The sequence below is a fragment of the Anser anser genome (genome assembly GCF_964211835.1).
Source record: "Anser anser genome assembly, chromosome: 2".
In the NCBI taxonomy this organism is placed as follows: domain Eukaryota; kingdom Metazoa; phylum Chordata; class Aves; order Anseriformes; family Anatidae; genus Anser; species Anser anser.
Genome location: NC_139721.1, coordinates 109,385,658 through 109,403,466, shown reverse-complemented (window position 1 = coordinate 109,403,466; position 17,809 = coordinate 109,385,658). Strand labels below are relative to the sequence as shown.

The 17,809-nt window shown below is 43.7% G+C and overlaps 1 protein-coding gene across 1 annotated transcript in view; it reads left to right on the top strand.

Moving 5' to 3' along the window:
- Positions 1 to 17,809, top strand: part of JARID2 (jumonji and AT-rich interaction domain containing 2) — a 211,172-nt gene that overhangs the window by 138,117 nt on the left and 55,246 nt on the right. The window contains exon 4 of the mRNA XM_083827018.1: positions 12,779 to 12,948. Within this exon, the coding sequence (XP_083683144.1) occupies positions 12,779 to 12,948 (170 nt within the window). The remainder of the gene's footprint in view (positions 1 to 12,778; positions 12,949 to 17,809) is intronic.

Below are 17,809 nucleotides of genomic sequence, written 5' to 3'. Positions count from 1 at the left end.
GAGGATTTCCACAGTTTTCTGATCGGGCATGTTGTCAGCCGTGTTGCAGTTCTTGCTCCCCTGCTCTGTCTTGCAGGGCTTCCATTTTATTTTCAGGTAACTTCTACTTTTCCTGAACATACCAGTGGCTCTTTGCACTCCCTAGCAGTGTTTTACTTTCTTTTATTGCTCCCGGGCTTATTGCCTGCTTTCTCTTGCTGCTCAAGTGTTCTTTCCAATTTTGTTTCTTTCATTCTTCAACGTTTCTGTTTTTTTTGTATGGCGTTTTCACGAATTGCCTTTCAGATGCATAGGTTTTTGGATCTAAATGAACTGATGCTGAGAGTTCATCAAATGTTCAGCGGCAGTCCCAGCTGCAGTGATTGCCAATTTCTTCCTGCTCCTGCGTGGGAGCTCTCTGGCACGACTTATTGCACAGCCGTGTGGCAAGCCAGGTTCAAGTCCTGATCTGGTTTAAGCACGCCTGTGTGTACCCCCACCATTTTTCTGAGGATTTTAATCCTTCTGCCTGTCCTTCTTCTGTCATTGTCTAAGTTCAGGTGGGGAAGGAACAGAAAAGTGAAGTGATTTGCCCAACCACTTGCAGTAAATCATTGACCAAATGTTACAACTTCCCTGCTCTTGGCTCAGCATGGTGCCTCCCGGTCGAAAGCAGCATGTGGACGGAGTAGGAAGAGACTGCACAGGGAAATGCCAGAGGGCTTGGGACCTTGATGAACATACGAGACTGTGCCTGGTGAAGTGGCATTTTCTTGGTGAGGAACTTTCTGTCCCCAGGAGCAGCACATCACAGCATTGAGATCAGCCATGTACTCTTCCATCAGATGTCTGTGCAGGCTGAGCGAGAAAGGAAGTGCTGGATGGACACAGGTGATCAGCAGCAGGCCAGGGCAGGGCAACGGCACATCAGGGACACTTCCAAAGAAGCCCGATGCAAGCCAGCATGCTGGCTGCTGCCAAGCAGGGCGTTTCAACCGGTGGTGGGCCTCCAGATCAGCAAGTACCCAGCTCTCATGCAGCTCAGCTGTGTTTATCAATGTCGGTGCAGACAGCATCTGGGATGCCATCCTCTCTTTCCTATTTTCACATCTGTAAGCTCAGGCTTTGCTTGTGACAGACAGTACAGGGAGGAATGGTTGGTGATCTACTTCTGGAGCCAGATGTGCAGGAAATCGTCAGGCCTTGTAATTACTTCAGAAAAAAATGGTTATCTAGTAAAAAAAAAAAACAAAATTGTGTCTTCCTTGCTGCAAAATCTTCATGGAGACTGAGGCTCCCACCGCAAGAGGGTTGACAGCAAAGGGGACAGCACTGGCATTGCTGCCAGGTGCACTTTCCGTTCAGATTTTACAGTTCAGTAACTAATGTGTTTCTCAGTCAGCTTAAGGTGATCTTAATGCAAGCTGCTACTGGAAAAGGCAGTCCTGTTCTTCCTCCCATGAGTTCTCACCACCTCTTCTGTGCCAACACCAGCAATTCTGTGGTTATGAAACCCAACCCAGGAAAGAAAAAAATCAACCTATAAATTAATTTTCAGCTAGGCTGACTTCCTCAGCCAGCTGATTATGGGGTCTCAGGAGCTCTAGTGCTGGCATAAGCAGGAATATGTGGCTGGAGATGAAGCAAAGAGCATAAACCATACCCCTTTTCAGCTGCAGCCCTCTCTGAAATCGGTTTGTACTAAACCAAACCCCTCCTTTAGGGCAGGAAGATGCAGATGGGGCAATGCGTTGGTTTGCTGCTCCAGAAGGGTATGGTCCTGCTTCCTTCACCCTGTTTCCAGACAGGTGGTGTCCCCCCATCCCTTTGTGGCAGGAGTCCACAAGAGGGTGCAGGACTAGGAGGAACGTGGCCTTCCTCTTCCACCATCAGCAAGCTGTTAGTTTGTCTTGGTCGTGCCATAAAATTTCAGGCATCCAGCTGCTCAGATACTACCATATCCTAAAAATAAAAGTAAGGAGGGTTTTGGGGAAGATGAAGCATTTGATACGTGCAACTCTTCTGCCAACAAAGTCTTCTCAGAGGGGCTGTGATTTTGCCAATTCCCTGGCAAATCAGTGGTGTGTGCATGCACAGCTTGGGGAGGGAATGTTTTTACTATAATTACCTGGTACCAAAATGGGTTCGATCTGCATTTACCATCTTTTTACTAGAGTTTCCTGGGGCGGGGCAACACATCCTACAAGAAGCAAGAGGGTATTGAATGCGTGTTACGGCAGGTAGAGAAAGAAAGTCTGCAGGGAAGGCTATAGATGGTGGGGGCATAGGAATTGTTACCATAGTTTCCATCCATATCATTAGTTCCCAACTACTTTATCGGGCATTCAGGAGGAAGAGCAAGACAGCATGCTCTGGCAGTCTAGCCAGCCCCCTCGCGTCGGATTTAGCGTGCCTCAAAGAAGAGGTGCGGGGCGCATGGCCCCTTTCCTTTTCAGGCCACTTTGACTGGTAGCAGGATGTGGCGTGGCTTGAAAGAAGGCATGAACAGAGTTACTGTGACAAGTTGACTGCGTCTGCCTGATTGACTCGCGAGAATGGGCTGCTTGACTCCTGGCGAGGGTGGCGGTTTGCTTCCAAGAAAAACTTGCTGAAAAAAAATGACAATGATGTAGGGAAAGAGAGGGACCAGCAAGTGCGGAGAGCACCTGCTGAAGTTTCTCTTTATTTAAATTCAGAATCAGATGCTTATATTACAGGTTTAACTTCACGGACTGTACCGTTGTTGTTGTTTGTTTGTTTTCCCTGATAGCTCATTTGTGTGTTTCTGTTTAATGATCTTTGTCCGCAAGACAGCAAATGTGATTGATGGGCATTTTATGCAAAATTGATCACTTTGCAGCTTATCAGAGTAAAATCTGTGAGGCAGGTAGGGCACGTCTTGAGTCTTTTCTTCAGCTTTCTCTCACTGTGCATCTAAATGCCATGCTTTTATAGACTAATGCTGAGTCCCTGGTAATAGCCAGGTGGTGGCGGAGCCTCGGGAAGGCAGCCCCCATGGGCAGTGGGGATATCTGGTTTCAGGTATGGTTAGATTGCAAGCAGCAACCTCTGTGAGAGGTTAAAATGTCCCCAACCTACTGACTGTGTGACTTTTATCACTTCCTGCCAGCAGACGGAAAATTTTATTCAAATGGTAGGGATTAATGGAGGACTTAATTGAACAGGAAGTTCTTCAGCCATTCAGATGATGGCTAAAATGATCCATACGCTGTTACTTCTGACATCTCTGCCAGAAGTAATCTCGGGCTTTCTGGCTAGCACAAGTTGCTTTTAGGGTAAAAGGTGAAAGATTGCAATAGTTGAGGTATGCACGTTTTCCTGAGATTGGAAAACAAGAATGAAATGATCTGTAAAATAACTTAAAAAACACAAAGAAACACAGTTGCAGAGAACAGGCTGCTCAAAGTGAAAAGACAATTTTTTTTTTTCCAGTTGCATAGCTTTGCTCTTGCAACCTTTTGATTCTTAGCAGTTGGTCAAATTACTAGAGAGGGGCTGATTCATTTGGTGTTGCTTGGCATATCATTCACCAGTCAGTCTGAATCTGCAACCGTTTTCGAGAGGAGTATGGAACAAAGGGTGGCACTGAATTTGTCAGGAATTGGGGTTTCAGATAGAGTACCAAAGGCCATTGCATGAGTAATGAAGTAGGAAGCGCTGTCATCCGAACCATTACGGTTTTGTTTCGTGTCTGCTGGTTAGGAACTGGGAAGCAAACATGTTTTTCAAATGCCCTTCAGATGTCTGAGAACACTGAAAATGATCCTAGGAGAATCTTGAAACTGCAAGGGATGTTGTGCAAAAGTGTCTTTGACTTGTTTGTAATTGAAGAGGTGGTAAAGGCTGAACTTTTAGAAAAATGGGCACATTTTAACATTCTGAACAGTCTTTTCCGTAGAGTGGGAAATATTTCTGTAGTGTCAAACAGACTTTTTGGAAAAAAGTATGGTGGATTACATGTAACGGGGACTTCGGTTATCCAACAGACACGCCGAGGGAAGGACGGCGTTGCAGAGCAGGTGAAGTGAAAGGGCAGACCTGCCTCTAGGCTTCCCCATGCTGGCTATACTGAATATCAGAAAAATAAAGGGGATTGCTTTGCTCTTCCACCTGCAGCGAGCGCAGACAGCGGGACACTGACGGTTCTTTGCCAGTAGGTGGAGACCTTGCAAGAGAACTGGAATTTAAATCCTCTGTCCAGTGTGGAAGGTATTTTGTTACTGTGGGCTTTACCTTGCTTACCTCCAGCACGTAGGACGGTGTTTAACGTGAAAAAAAATTGTACGTTTTTGTGACTTTCTCCTTGAAGCAAAGATTGTCAAGACAAGACATAATCACTCAGACATCTGCTAACAATTATTAAAACATAAGCAAACATGAAAAAGTTCTTTTTTTTTTTTTTTCTGCCACTGTGGTTTTGCATTTTAATTTCCTGGCACGCGGTGATGCTCTTCTCCATGCAACTGTGTGGCATAAAACAGCAGACGTAGCCTAAAGATGGTCCTTGGCAACGTGCTCCTTGTAAAACTCCCTGGTACAGGGGAGGTGGGTTTGGGTCAAGCTGAGAATCTTGGATCGTGCAAGCGGGAAAGTCCCCCCTTTCTGGATGCAGGGACCTGGGACGCAAGTCTCCGTCTGCCAAGCACTTCTGTAGGTGTCGGTGCCTGAAGAACAGCAAGAAAGGAGGTGTACCCAGTGCACAGCCCTCTCCAAAAAGGACCGCTGCAATACATTCCTGTCTCTTGCCCCTTGCCTGTGGGGATGATTGTGCATTAAGTATGCTTTTGTAACTCGTGTGAGCATATCTGAGCTTGCCCAAATGAATGCTGTTGGTGGCAGCAGCAAGAACTGGGACCTTGGGAGGCCTATTTCAGAGCCCATATGAAGGCTGCATCATTGTTATTTGATTTCCACGTGAACTAATGAATCCGAAAGCTTAACCTGGGTGGCATTATGCAACCAGCAAATTGGTTGCAGTTTAAATACAGCTGGATTACAGCCCATAACACGGTCAAAGGTTGAAGTACCTGTGCTCAGGTTCTTAGAGTAGAGGTGAACCTACTCTGAAATGGGAGTTTTTAAGAGCCACTGCAGGACAAAGGAAGGGTGGCACCACCTGTCTCCCGTGTTCAGAAGGATCTCTTCTGCCATCTATTGCCACGTACAGCTCACCACATGCCCACATGGAGGAGAAAACATTCCTGTCCAGTCTCAGGTGGGACAGCCCTGGAGAAAGTGGATGTAAATGATCCACGGTCTTGATGAAATAGATTGTCCAGATCCACCAGTTACAGAGGGACTTGGATTTATGGGCAGTCTGTAGGACATTTGCTATAGCGTCATCTTGTAACAGAAGTAGATAACTGTAGGAAAACAGCTTCCTGAGAGCTTCATTCAGCTGCCATATCCTCACTTAAAGTCTTTAAATTGAGTTTTCTCATTGTTGTGATTCCCACTGTAAGTACGGCCAGGTGACTGAACCCGTGGGGTTCCCTGACATCAGTATGAGGAGGCATTGTCTGACCTCTTCTTCTGGACCAGAAAGAAAAATGATATTTTTCTTTCTTTTCCCTCTGCCCTCTGTTTCTTGCTCCTCTTTGCTTCTGTGTATCCTGAGGTCTGTTGAGGAGACTCACATTCACACTGGGAAATCCTGCAGTTATGGCAGGGTACCGTCAAATTTCCCTGGCCACCGTGGATGTCTCAGGACAAAAGCTGAGGGAATTTAGTACGCAGTGTGATTCATCCCTCTCAAGGTTATCTGGACCACTGGAACAGCTGAACAGCGTGAATCCAGAGCTGAGATCTGAATGCATGTTAGTTTTCTACAACTTCTATACCAACTAGCATGGGCCTCCGACTAGCAGGCAAGGTCGGCATCCTTATTTCACAGTGGCTGCTTCTATGTGTGGCTGCCTGCAGTTGTCCAGTTCCTCCACAGTTAACACGGTTTGGGGTGGTAATCAGCATCCAGGGGCTTTTAATAGCTCTCTCTTTGCCCAGGGCTATCTTCTATGTTGTTTTAGCAGCCAGCAATTTCACTTACAGGGTATAAGTATTTCTGCTAAACCACATGAAGTGAGGCAGTTTTGGAGACTGCAAATATCTTCTTGTGATCAGTGAACATGGTCAGGAAAAATACGTAATTCCAGAATTAATGATAATTTGTGCCGTGTTTAACAGACATGGTTAAGTTGTCAGCTGTACTTTGAACTAGTCATTGAGCATATGGGTTAGTTCAATTATCATTCATTAAATGTCATTCCCAAGCACCTTTCCATTATTTGTAGGAGAGGAGATTCTCAGAAACCAACTGTTTCCCATTTAAACCAAACAGAAGGAAAAAAAAAAATAGGAAAAAGCTACCAAAGGAAAATGTGTATCCATTCTTTGTGGCTGGAGTTTTAGAGCACGAAATGTTGTTTATGGAATGTGCTCTGCTGGGCTCGATAATCAAGGACTGAGTAGAGGTGGTCTCCGTGTTTTGTGTCAATTCATTCACTTGAGAATTTAAGGCTGGCTTTAAATTGGTTTATTAATTTAGGCCCAATTTAAAAAAAAAACAAACAAAAACAGACCAAAGAGGGTACAGATGATTGAGTGAGTAAAGGGCTCAGTAAAAGTAATTTCTGAAAAAAGTGTTGTATTCAAGCATACGAGAATTTTTTTACTTTTCTGAAAATTAACCCAGATTCTTCTGATCAGATGACATGAATAAGTATTGTATCATCTCTTACCTAGAAATGCAGGTTTAGATTGTGTCTTGGAGTACATGGTCTTGCAAATCATTTTGAAGGAGTCACGTCTTACAATATCTTTATGCTTTTCACTGGTTTACCTGCACTGGTGTGGTTAGGAGCAACCAGATTTCTTACCTTCTAATTCCTTTTTGGTACAAATAGATGTGGAGACGCAGAAAATGGTGGAATCGCCATTTCTGTTGATGCCAACTTGCTGAGCAAAGTATGGTGTTGGAAGGACAACAGGTAATTTACCACTGATATGGGCAGGAAATACTGCCCCACAAGCTAGAGGGATGTGGGAGGAGAAATGCAGTTCTGAGCACTCCTTTGTTCTCTGGCTTTCTGCTTGTGCTGTGATGTTGCATATTTACAGAGCTTTGCCTGGAGTCGTAACTCAGGGCACAGTGGTTGGGTTGGTGTCTGAATATAGACAGGTAGAAACACTGCTTAGTATTGCTAGAGCTAAGCATTGCTCTCAAGTGTGCTCCAGGGAGAGCCAACAAGATCTCCTTGTAGTCTGTGTGCACGTTTTTTCTTCCATTTTTTGTTTATCCAAGTAATCTTCGCTCTCATGGTTGGGGATTTTTGTTTTATTTTGTTTTAGGTCATTTTATGTTATGTTATGTTATTTTATTCTATTTTATTCTATTCTTTTTTGTTGTATTTAATCTAGTTTTTGACAGTGCTGTAGACAACTTGTTGGTGTGAATTTGGATCCCTGTTCTCAACTGATGATTCTCAGAGGTTGCTGTTTGGAGTGAATGTTTTAGGCTTGTTCTCAGGAATCAAAGTGCAAAATGTAACTTAGCCATACTTCCTGATGGCACGTGCGATGTCAGTCAGAATTTCCCAGTTGTTCCAGGAGAGTGATGCCTCCAAGTTTCTCGTGCTCACCTTGGGCTTTGAAAAGTGGAGCTCCTGTCCGTGCCGGAGCCTGCCCATGGCAGCAACAGCTAGTCCTAGGTCAGACAGTGATCCCGTATTCCCAGCTGTCACTGTGCTATTTAGTGAAAACTCATACCTGTTCATCGCTGCTGGTTAGCAGTAGCTATTTTAATATAATGAAGTTAAATATCTACAAATACTTACATTGCAGTTTCTCAGGAGGAGAGATGACTAAACCAAAGTAAGCAAATACTGATGCTGAAAGACAGAGATGCAGAGTCCTTAGCGTTAGCTTGCAGGGTGATGCCTAGCAGCTCAAAAATTGGAAAACGTGCTTCATCAAAAAGGGAAATGTGAATTAATCATGAAACGGTGACACTCAAGCAGCTACAGTTCCTTTAGAGTTTAGAAATGTAACTCTAGCGGTGCCATGAGAAAGAAAAAAGGACGTAAACATCAGGCGACAGAAAAGCAGGAAACAACGAAGATAAAAATGAAGTTCAAAGAGTAAGTTAAAGGTTATGAGATGAAACAGCAAGCAAACATTGCAGTATATAACAAGCAGGAAGTTCTACGACAATCTGCAGGTTACTAGAGATTGGAGAATGTTTGAAACAGATAAAGTTTGTTTGGCAAATCTCTTGCCAGCTGAGGTGCTTGGCTGTGCGGTCAGTTTCTCAACCCCTGAATTTGCTATAAGTAGATCAGTATGAACACGTGTGTGTTATCAAATCAGTTGTGCATATTGCCATACCACACTTCTGTGTTGTACAGTACCTGTGTTTTGCTTTTGCTTAGGTGTTACAGAGAAATGAAGTGAAGATGGTGGAAGATTTTTGTACGGATTTAGCTATAAATCTAACATACTGCGAATTTAATGTATGTTTTGTAGCTAACAGCACGCAGTGTTATCTGGAGTATTAATATTTACTAAATGTAGCACAGGCTGGTATTACCAGCCTGAGCTTTGCTTTGCAAAGAAAAGACTGCCTTTGTATAGTGTGTGTTTTCTTACTAAATACGTCCCTTTCTACATGATGAAGAAATGGTGCTAGGAGATTCTATTTTAAAAGGCATTTCTGAAGTATTTTTAGCTAACACAAACTGTAGCGTTTTGATTATAAATAACATCATTTGCTTAAAACATTCAACTAAAAATAAATTCCAGGCTAGGAAAGCATCAAAAAGTGTATTTCACTTTGGAGAGAAATGTTTTTTTAGCCTAGCCTGAGTTTGTACGCTGGGGATATTTTTGCTGTGCAGTTTTAGTCTCTAGCTGTAATTTGCAGTCTCAGACCTAAACAGGAGGTTCTGTAGAGGTGAAGCATACCAAAAGGAAGCAAAGGCTTTCTCAGACAGAGGATTTTTTGAATTTTGTCTCCTAGGCAGATGTTTAAAGTCTATCAAAAATAGTAGAAGGAAAATAACTTTCTATTGATAGAAGGTGAGATACTATTTATTTTTGAATAGTCTGGATATTCCTGGCTGTTTGTTTGGTGTTTGCAAGGTGGTTAGATGTGGTATTGAGCTTTTCCCTCATCCTTTTCCTTCTTGCACAGTTCCTCTGTTTGAGTATTCTTAAGCCTTGTGTAGCACATACCATTTAGACGAGGACAGAGAGAGCAATTTATTTTGAGGAAGCAAACAGGGTGGTTGTTGTTGTTGTTCTTTTTGCCGCTTGTGCCAATCTGTCCCCTGTTGCCCGATGTATGCTAAGTAGGTCATTCCAGCAGAAGCTGCCGCCTTAACAAGCAAAGAGCGAAACCACACCGGCCTTGTTACGTGCTTATCAAACACGAAATGTCTTTCTGAGCCCTTCTGCTGCCTCCTCACCTATTCCGCCTGGCTGCGGGGTGGCGTGCAGCGAGCACTGCAGCCTGTTGGGCTGCATCTGACGCAGCCCGAGCGGAGGGACCGGCCTCCCTCCCTCCTTTTTGGCAGCAGCCTCACACTTCTATTGGATTAAGTGTAACAGGAAACCGTACCCGAAATGATTGGTTTTATGCTTCCAGAGGTTTTCATGGGGAGGTATCAGGTTGTTAAGATGCGTGCATTCCTTCGCAAGGAAGCAGCCCTGAGTTGTGTTATCCGTGTTTTGCAGTGCGTATGTGTTTTTTCCTCTGTGGGCCCACTTTTGAGAGTGGCCATCTGCACACAAATCCGGAGCAGGAGCTGCTTGAAGGCTTGCTTTTGTTTCCTGACCTCGGTGCTTTCACTCGGTTTTGCTGTAACTATGCTTACACTCCTGGCACCCTCCGGCATTAAGGCAGAAGCCCGTGAAGCAAATGGCTGCCTGTGCATAAACCACTTATCGCAGAAACCTTGAGAACACGGCACTCATAAAAGGGTGCCTTCATTTGTAGCTTTTGTAAACTGAATTGGTGACGCTGATGGCTCCATAACTGCTCGGGGTTTTATGAAGAAATTGGTGTTTGAGAAGGAGCAGGCCTGGTTTTGTGGAGCTGGTGAGTGAGGGAAAGCCAAGTGAGAGGAAGCATGGCAAGCCTCAGCAGAAGTGCTCGACATTTGTCTGCGTAGAGGGGAAGCATCCCTGACACGTTTGATCATACGGCAACAAGTCTCTGCTGCCTCCTCAGGAAACGGCAAAAGTTCACGGCTGTAGCCTGAAAGGAGTCTGAGGAAAGGTCTGGCTTTTTAGCTGTCGGCGCTGAGATGGAGGGCCCCCGCGGGAGCTTCAGCCGGGGATGGCGAAAAGATGGCCCCGCTGCCTGGGCGGGAGAGGGGAGGCAAGCACAGCGGGACGGGGCGAGCAAAGCAAACGGGAGTCCTTCGTGCTGGGGAAGGAAGGCCACCAGAAAGTAGATCTTTAAAGAAATACCAAGCCCAAAGTACCTGCAGTTCCCTAATTCATGTAATGTTTATGCTGAGCCCACAAGTCCTTCCCTAATTCCCCTTCCATGCCTGATAACAGGGATGCTGCAGACCCCCAGGCCTGGCCTTGCTACAAAGGGTTAATTTCGACCCATGAAACGGGCTTACCTCCTGCTTTTTGGGGGGTTGCAGAGTCCTTCTCGCTACGTACTTTTGATCACATCAGGCAGGAGCAGGTAGTTTCCGAGAAACGTTTGGCCAATCCAGCCAGTGGCTTGCGTGTGTGTTTAACAGCCCAGCCGGAGCAGCACGTCTGCGGGGAAAAGTTGCTCCGCAGATGACAGCAGCAGGCAGGGATCTCACTTGCTGACCTTTATAGTCTGCTTTTTTGGCTGGAGAGCGTATGTTTAGTGCAGAACAGAAGCCAACACAAAGCATTTTTCTCTGGCCACATGTGTGGTTTTGCTGATAGAAATGTAGTTGGTTGAAATTAAAATCCCATTCATCCTATGCAAGAGTCCTCCGTCTGCTTGGAAGAATAGCACTTTTAAATGCAATCCCAGTAACTCAGGGAATATATAGGTAGATCTATATAAGACCTTCATTCTGGAAAGATAATTCCTCGTAGATATGAGGAAATATGTGTTCAATTAGTTGTTTAGTTCCAGTTCACAAATTACAAGCACTGTGATAAAAAAAAATAATATAAACACCATAATATACTTGTCACTAAGGAGATGCAAATAAACAGTAAGAATTGCTGTGAGGGTTGAGCAGGGATTTTTTGGTTGTAGTTATTTGGAGGCGTGGGGATTGTGAGGACATGGACAATTTTATGTGGAGCTTAGGGAGAAAATTGCTGAATGCTGGTTTTGTTCTCTGCTGTCATTAGGGGACGTGCATATATGCGTATAAACACTGCTGGGATTTAAAATATTTTTTTCCTGTTTTAGCCACAAAAATGAGGAAGTTTAAGATACAGTTTCAAACCTCTTCCTACCCGACCACTTAAGTTTAATATCCGTGAAAAAGAAGAGGTTTACCAATTACGTGTTTCATCCACACTGAATGATATCTGTGCTTTCGTTAAGTCATAACAGTAAAGTCTGCAGTGGAATGACAAGACCTGGCTTTTCCTTTAGTGTTGTTCAATACATGGTTCAGTTTTACATTATGTAAATACTCTGCTAATAGGGAGGAAAATTACATAAAATTGCATCCTTTCTCAATGAGGTTTTAAGTTCTTTCAGTAGCTTCTCTCCTTTTTGAAGCTGTAATAAAGATCATAATTAGAGTCCCAGTCGCTTAAGTGAGAAATTAGCACGTTCTTAAATGCTGAGCCGAGTCAGGTTCCTGGTGAGACCCCCTCTGGGTATCAGTCCTGCCCCCAGGCGCATTCCCTAATGCCAATTTGTGTTCTAGACGTATGAAAGAAAATCATATTCATTGCCACCTAGTAGTTAATCAGAGCCTTCAGATAGGCTTGAAATAATTTGCAGTCTGACTGCCAAAACCACTTGCTTCTGTTCATTTCCCATAATCATACATATGGTCACACTCTAAATCTTACCAGAGAGCGTAAGTCCATTGCCCACTACCAGGACTGGGTCAAATTCACTCTGTGCATGTCCTTCATTATTACTAATTCATCACAAATACTTATTAGCCACAGCCTGAAACTCCTTGCTTCCTGTCTTCCAAGCTGTGGCCAAGGGATTGAAAATCTAATGGCTTTTGCCTGATAGCTTCCCAGTCAAAAATATCTTTCCCTAAAGGTTTTGCTTTGTTTTTGTAGAACTGGATGCAAATATAGATACCATGTATACTAATACATATTTTGCTATGTAAATAAGATTTTACCAGATTGGAATAAATTAAAAGCTTTAATGGGGCTAAAGTACATCTCATTTTTAGATCGATTAATTAATTGTGATTTAAAAATAATAATAATAAAAAAGTGAAGAAAACTAACGCATTTAAAAAAAAAAAAGACACTTTCCTGGTGTAAAATACAGATTTAATTTCCAAACCAGTGAATAGTAAACTGTAAGTGCCTGAGGTGCAAGAAAATATCTGAAACATATGAAATTGTAGTCAAAGATTTTATAGTCAAGATGTTCCATTCCCAGTTTTCTGAATTGTTGCAGAAGATACCAAAGGTAAAGCAATTGAAGTCCTACCTTCACAGTTAACTCAGTTATGGATAATATTGGTGGGAGATGGATTCTGATCTCTCCTGAAGCAGTGAATTTTTATGTTCTGATGTCTCTCCTGCAAGTTCTATCTAACATGCTTTTCATGTGCTCTTGTTTCCACAGGCCAAGGCTGCAAGCACAAAGGAAGTTTGCTCAATCCCAGCCAAACAGTCCCAGCACAACTCCAATAAAGATAGTGGAGCCGTTGTTACCCCCTCCCGCCACTCAGATTTCTGACCTCTCCAAAAGGAAGCCCAAGACAGAAGATTTTCTTACTTTCCTCTGTCTTCGAGGTAGGACTCTTGCAGCAGCTTGGGGGAACAATCTCTTTCAAGGCCAAGCCACAGCACCACATGCTGCATAGCAGCTAGACAAACGCACTGGTGCTATCCTTGAATATATTGTGTGCATTTCAACTCCAGCAATTTGGCTCTATCTGCAGCAGGAGCATTCAAGTCTGTGGTTGTAAAGGCCATAAAACGAGGCTGGTAATAGTGCAGAAGGAAATTTCTTTTATGCTTTAGCACACTGTTATCTTGAATGGGTTTTCGTCTAGCTCTCTTAAGTTCTCCGCATCCTCATTTGTTTTACCTGACTATAAACTGAAGAGGCGCTTAAATTTCCTGAGTACTTGTTCCTGCAATAAGAGAAATCTGGCTGGAAATTCCCGTTTTCTGCCTATTCACTGTCCTTTGCTGTTCAATTCAAGTGATGCTTTTCGTCTGATGGAGGGTAGAAGGATTACTGTTAATTGTATCTGTCCCAGAAGCTGGACTGTTACCATAATAATAATTAAAACATGTTAACTGTTCCACTGTGCTAATCTGGTGAAAACAAGGCATATGAAGTTCTACTGAGAGATACCCAGCTTTCCCAACTTACCTGATAGCAGGTGTCTGAGCCTGGCTGGAGCTGTGCAGTGCAATTAATTGCTGGTGTACATCTGCAAGCCTGCCTGTCAGAGTTAGGGACCTCCACGTGAGGTACAGCTAACTGTCCAGATTAAGCTAAAGGAGGACACCTTGCCCAAGTGGTCAATTTTGTTTCTATTTTGGCAGGTGCCCCTCATCCCCTGTAGCTAGTCACTGCTCTGTCCTTGAAGTGCTGGAGTGATGCCTCTTGCTGTTGTTTTGTTCCATTATCTGCTGAAAGGGTGTGCATTTGTTACAGATAGGGCTTGTCTGCAAAAGTCTTACCTAGTGGGTTGAATCCTTACAAGCCTGGTTGTTCCCAGTGGTGTTTAATTTACCCTTGCCAGTTCTGAGGTCTCTGTTGCATCTGCTGACAGGTCTAGTCAACACCACCCATAACACCTTGCTGAGGCTTTCTCACCTTAACGCAGCATGTTTTTTTCTCTCTTTCTTTTTTTTCTTTATCTCTCTTCTGTGAGACGTTAGGCTAGGGGCAGCTTTAGGCTGGTTGCTAATTTGTCTGTCTCAGCTCTGGTCTAAAACTGAAGCCTCCGTCCTGTTGGGACTTCTGGTAAAGCGGGTGGGTGGAGGGGGGTTGTTCACTAGCTTTTGTGTTTGTTTAAAGGATTGCGAGGAGCAGAATCTAATGGAGTTTAAAGTGGCATCGCAGTCCTCTGAAATTTAATCTGTGGAAATGTATTTCTAATTTAGTCTGCTGTGAGGTTGATCAGTCTGTTGGCAGCATGTCACTGCTGTGATCTGGGCCAACTGCCACAGTTGTTGGTGGGAAAATTCAGATGGGTGTGTGTGTGCGAGAGAGAGAGGGTGAGCACACATGGCTGCATTCATTCACACGCTTGTTTCCACTGCTTGCTAACTAAGCATGTGTTATTTATAGCTTTGAAGGCACTTGCACTTAAAGAAAGGCAACCTGAGTGAGGATGTGACTTATCTCCGTTTTTATTTCCTACTGTTTCTAAGCGTTCTGCTTTAACAATGCAAATACGAAGCACGGGTTCTTTTGTCCTATTCCAGTGCTTCATTCAGAAGGTTTTTTTTTTTTAATTTTATTTTAATCAGTGGCTGTTTAGCTCTTGCACCTGTAATTTTCTTCTTTGTTATTCATCTGTAGAATAATTGATGTTTTGTACTGTCAATTAAGGACTTGCAATTCATTCCTAATTTCTTCAGTATGCAGGAGTACTCATATATTTCAGACAACACATGTGCTCAGACGGCAAGATCCCAATTACAATTGTATTAAAAACCACGAGGGAAAATCTGCGCTAGGAGTGCCACACATGGCACGTTCTTGGTCTGGTTAAACAGGCTGTGAAGAAAACCAGAAAGCAGAAGCTGTTGGCCCTCCGTTTCAGCTCTCAAAAGGTTTATTGCTCCATCACCCCTGAACAAAGCCTGAGAAGAGCCAGTAAAAGTAGGGTGCGGGGGGGAAATCTTGGACATGTGCTACCAGGATGCATTTCTGTGGGGAAGCAGGGGGATGGCTGTGGCTTGGAGGGAGCAGGAATGGGCTGGTTGGGATTGGTGTTAGCTTCTGTGTCTGAACTGTTGTGTCTTCAAGGAGGTCCCGGCTGCCTGAAGCTGTGCCTGTTCAGTACCCCAGGGGGTTTAGCTCTAGGTGGTGGTGGAGCCTTTTGATGTGCCCTGTGGAATAAAGCAGGTGGAAGCTGGTTCTTAATATGCTTGCAGGGAGTCCATGTAGCTGGTACATCCAGCTCCAGGGGGGTCGGACAAGCAGCTTCTAAGGACTCTGGCAGGCTCGTTTCGGTGCTGCTCTTCCAGTGGTACCTGGTGAGCTTGGAGAGGGAAGAGACAGCAGCTTGCTTAAACCCTGCATCAGAAAGGCTTCTGTTTTTTTGGAAGGGGATTGCTTTGGTTGTGAACCTGTGTGCAGTTATTTATTGAAGTGTTGAGGGATCCAAATTGCTTGCGTCATGGGCCTTGTGGTCAGTTCTGCCTTCTCTCCAGCCCTGGCAGTTTGCTCTTGCATGATGAAATGAGACACAGAGCCACATGGAAATGTGCTACATCACTCATAAAAAGCATGCTGACAGGATATAAGCTCAGCTCCTTGAAATTTTTTTTGTTGTAAGCGTAGTAGTAATATGATGCTGGACAGTAAAACCCCATGTTTGTGTATTTTTTTTAATTTTTTTTTAAAGTTGGGTCTCTCAGTTCCTAGTCCTTCAAAATGCTCTGATCATCATAGTAAGTTCAAGGTCAAAGCTTTGCTTCATCGAGGGAGTCTTTTCCAGGACCAGTAGGAAAACAGCTTTGTGGCCATGTTTCTCTCCTTGTATCACCCCACCCAGCAGCAGTGTGAAAAGCAGAGAGTAAACTTGTGGCACCCTGTCAGGTTATAATTTCATTTTAAAATTTTTAAACAGAGGAATGTAAAAATCCCAACTAAAGTTCTTTCTTCAGTACTCTGTGGGGTTTGTTGTAGGCAGCAGCAACTGAATTCTGTGGGCAGGGGAACAGAACTGCCATGCCACAACGTGGAAAAAAGGTTCCTTTCGTATGCAGGGTCCAATATTTAGGAAGAAGAATCCAATTTACCTGGGCTTCTGTTATGCGTCAGAAAATCTAACGGTCCACAGCATTTTTATTTATTTCTTTTTAGCATCCTGTAATTTCAAAGGGAGGTAATTTAACCAAAATGACCTGCTTGGTTTCATTAGCAAGAATACTAGGGGCTTTAAACATATTTTTAATTAGAGCTTGTTTTTTGAACTCTTGATTTGACAATGCAATGCACTAATTACTTCTTAAAAGGTAAACAGAATAGAATGCAAAAGCTGTAACAGCTGGTGAATAACGCAGGAATACATCTAGCTGACCGGATTCGGCAAGTCCCCCCTTCTTCCCCCTTTCCTATTATTTTAAAGTCCTCCTCTTTTTATTTTTTTTAAATTGTGACCTAAAATTTTCAGCACAAGAAGGAAGGGAATAGCACAGATATCTCTGAAGTGTTTGTCTGCAGTATTCTTATCTTTAAATAGGTTCTTTGAAGGAGCCTGTATGCCCTTTGCCAGAGGCATAATTAGTATCTTTCTGCAGCGTGTGTAGATATGAGCATGTCATCTCCCTGCCGTCGCACAATGGCATTCACTTTTACTGTATTTTCTGCCTCTGATCAAACTTCTCTTAATAGCTTCCATTACAGTGCATTTAAGTTGCCTTTTCTCTCCATAATTATTTACAATTTAAAAATAGTGCAGTTGGAGTAAAGCAGAGCTAAAGGGGGATGGAGAACCAAGTCCCTCGGAGAGAAATGAATCTTTGGCAAAAGGTGATAACGGCAAGGCTATGATTAGGAGCCTACATTTAAAAAAGTTTTCCCATGATCAATTTTCTAATTAAGCCGGGCCTCTGGGACTTACATGCTGGAGAATTTTAGGGATTCCTAAATAAAGATAATTTAATTGAGATCTCACAAATCGAGTTTTCAGACTGTTTTAACTGTTCCGCGAAACATGTGACTGTTCTTTTCTTTGAGCACTGCAATGATTTAGCAACGTGATGATTTATTACAACGGGGCAAAACCAAAATAGAAAACCTCCCTAACAGCACGTTTCTCCAACCTTCACTAACTTTAAATCCCAGTGATGCCGTGCTATTGCAGTTTGCTCTTTGTACTTAACCTCCTTGCTTGGGCGGTGTGCTCGGGGGCCGTCGATCCCAGTCTTCTCCCTCGTATCTTGTTAGGGTGCAGTGCCTGAGCTGAACATCCTCTGGCTTGTGTTTTTAGGTACTCTTCAAGAATGGGGCTGGAGGATGGGTGGGTGCAAGGCATGTGCCAGCACAGCAGGGCTGTGTGTGCTCTGGGAGTGGGAAGAGGGCAGCTCCACAAGGTGTTCCCACGATACAGCCTTGGTGTCTCTTGCAGCCTTTGAGAGCCAAAGACTGCATCAATGACGTTATTTGAGGCCTCGGCCTTCCAGGGGAGAGCATTACCACCACGTAGATGTGCTCAGGAGATCAGAGTAAGCATGTGAAATGGAACAGCAACTCGATTGGGCTGGGAGAGATGCAATGAAATGCTGTCACTGTCCAGAAACGTAAGGCTTTAAATGCTTTGTAGTCTGGGTTAGTTTTTATAATTCCAAAATACTATTAAAACATGAAGGCTTACGATAATTGGGTTAAAGTACTGGAGGAAGACTTTTTATAGATTTTGCGTTATTAAATCATGTGGTGCCCAAGATGAAATTTTAGGAC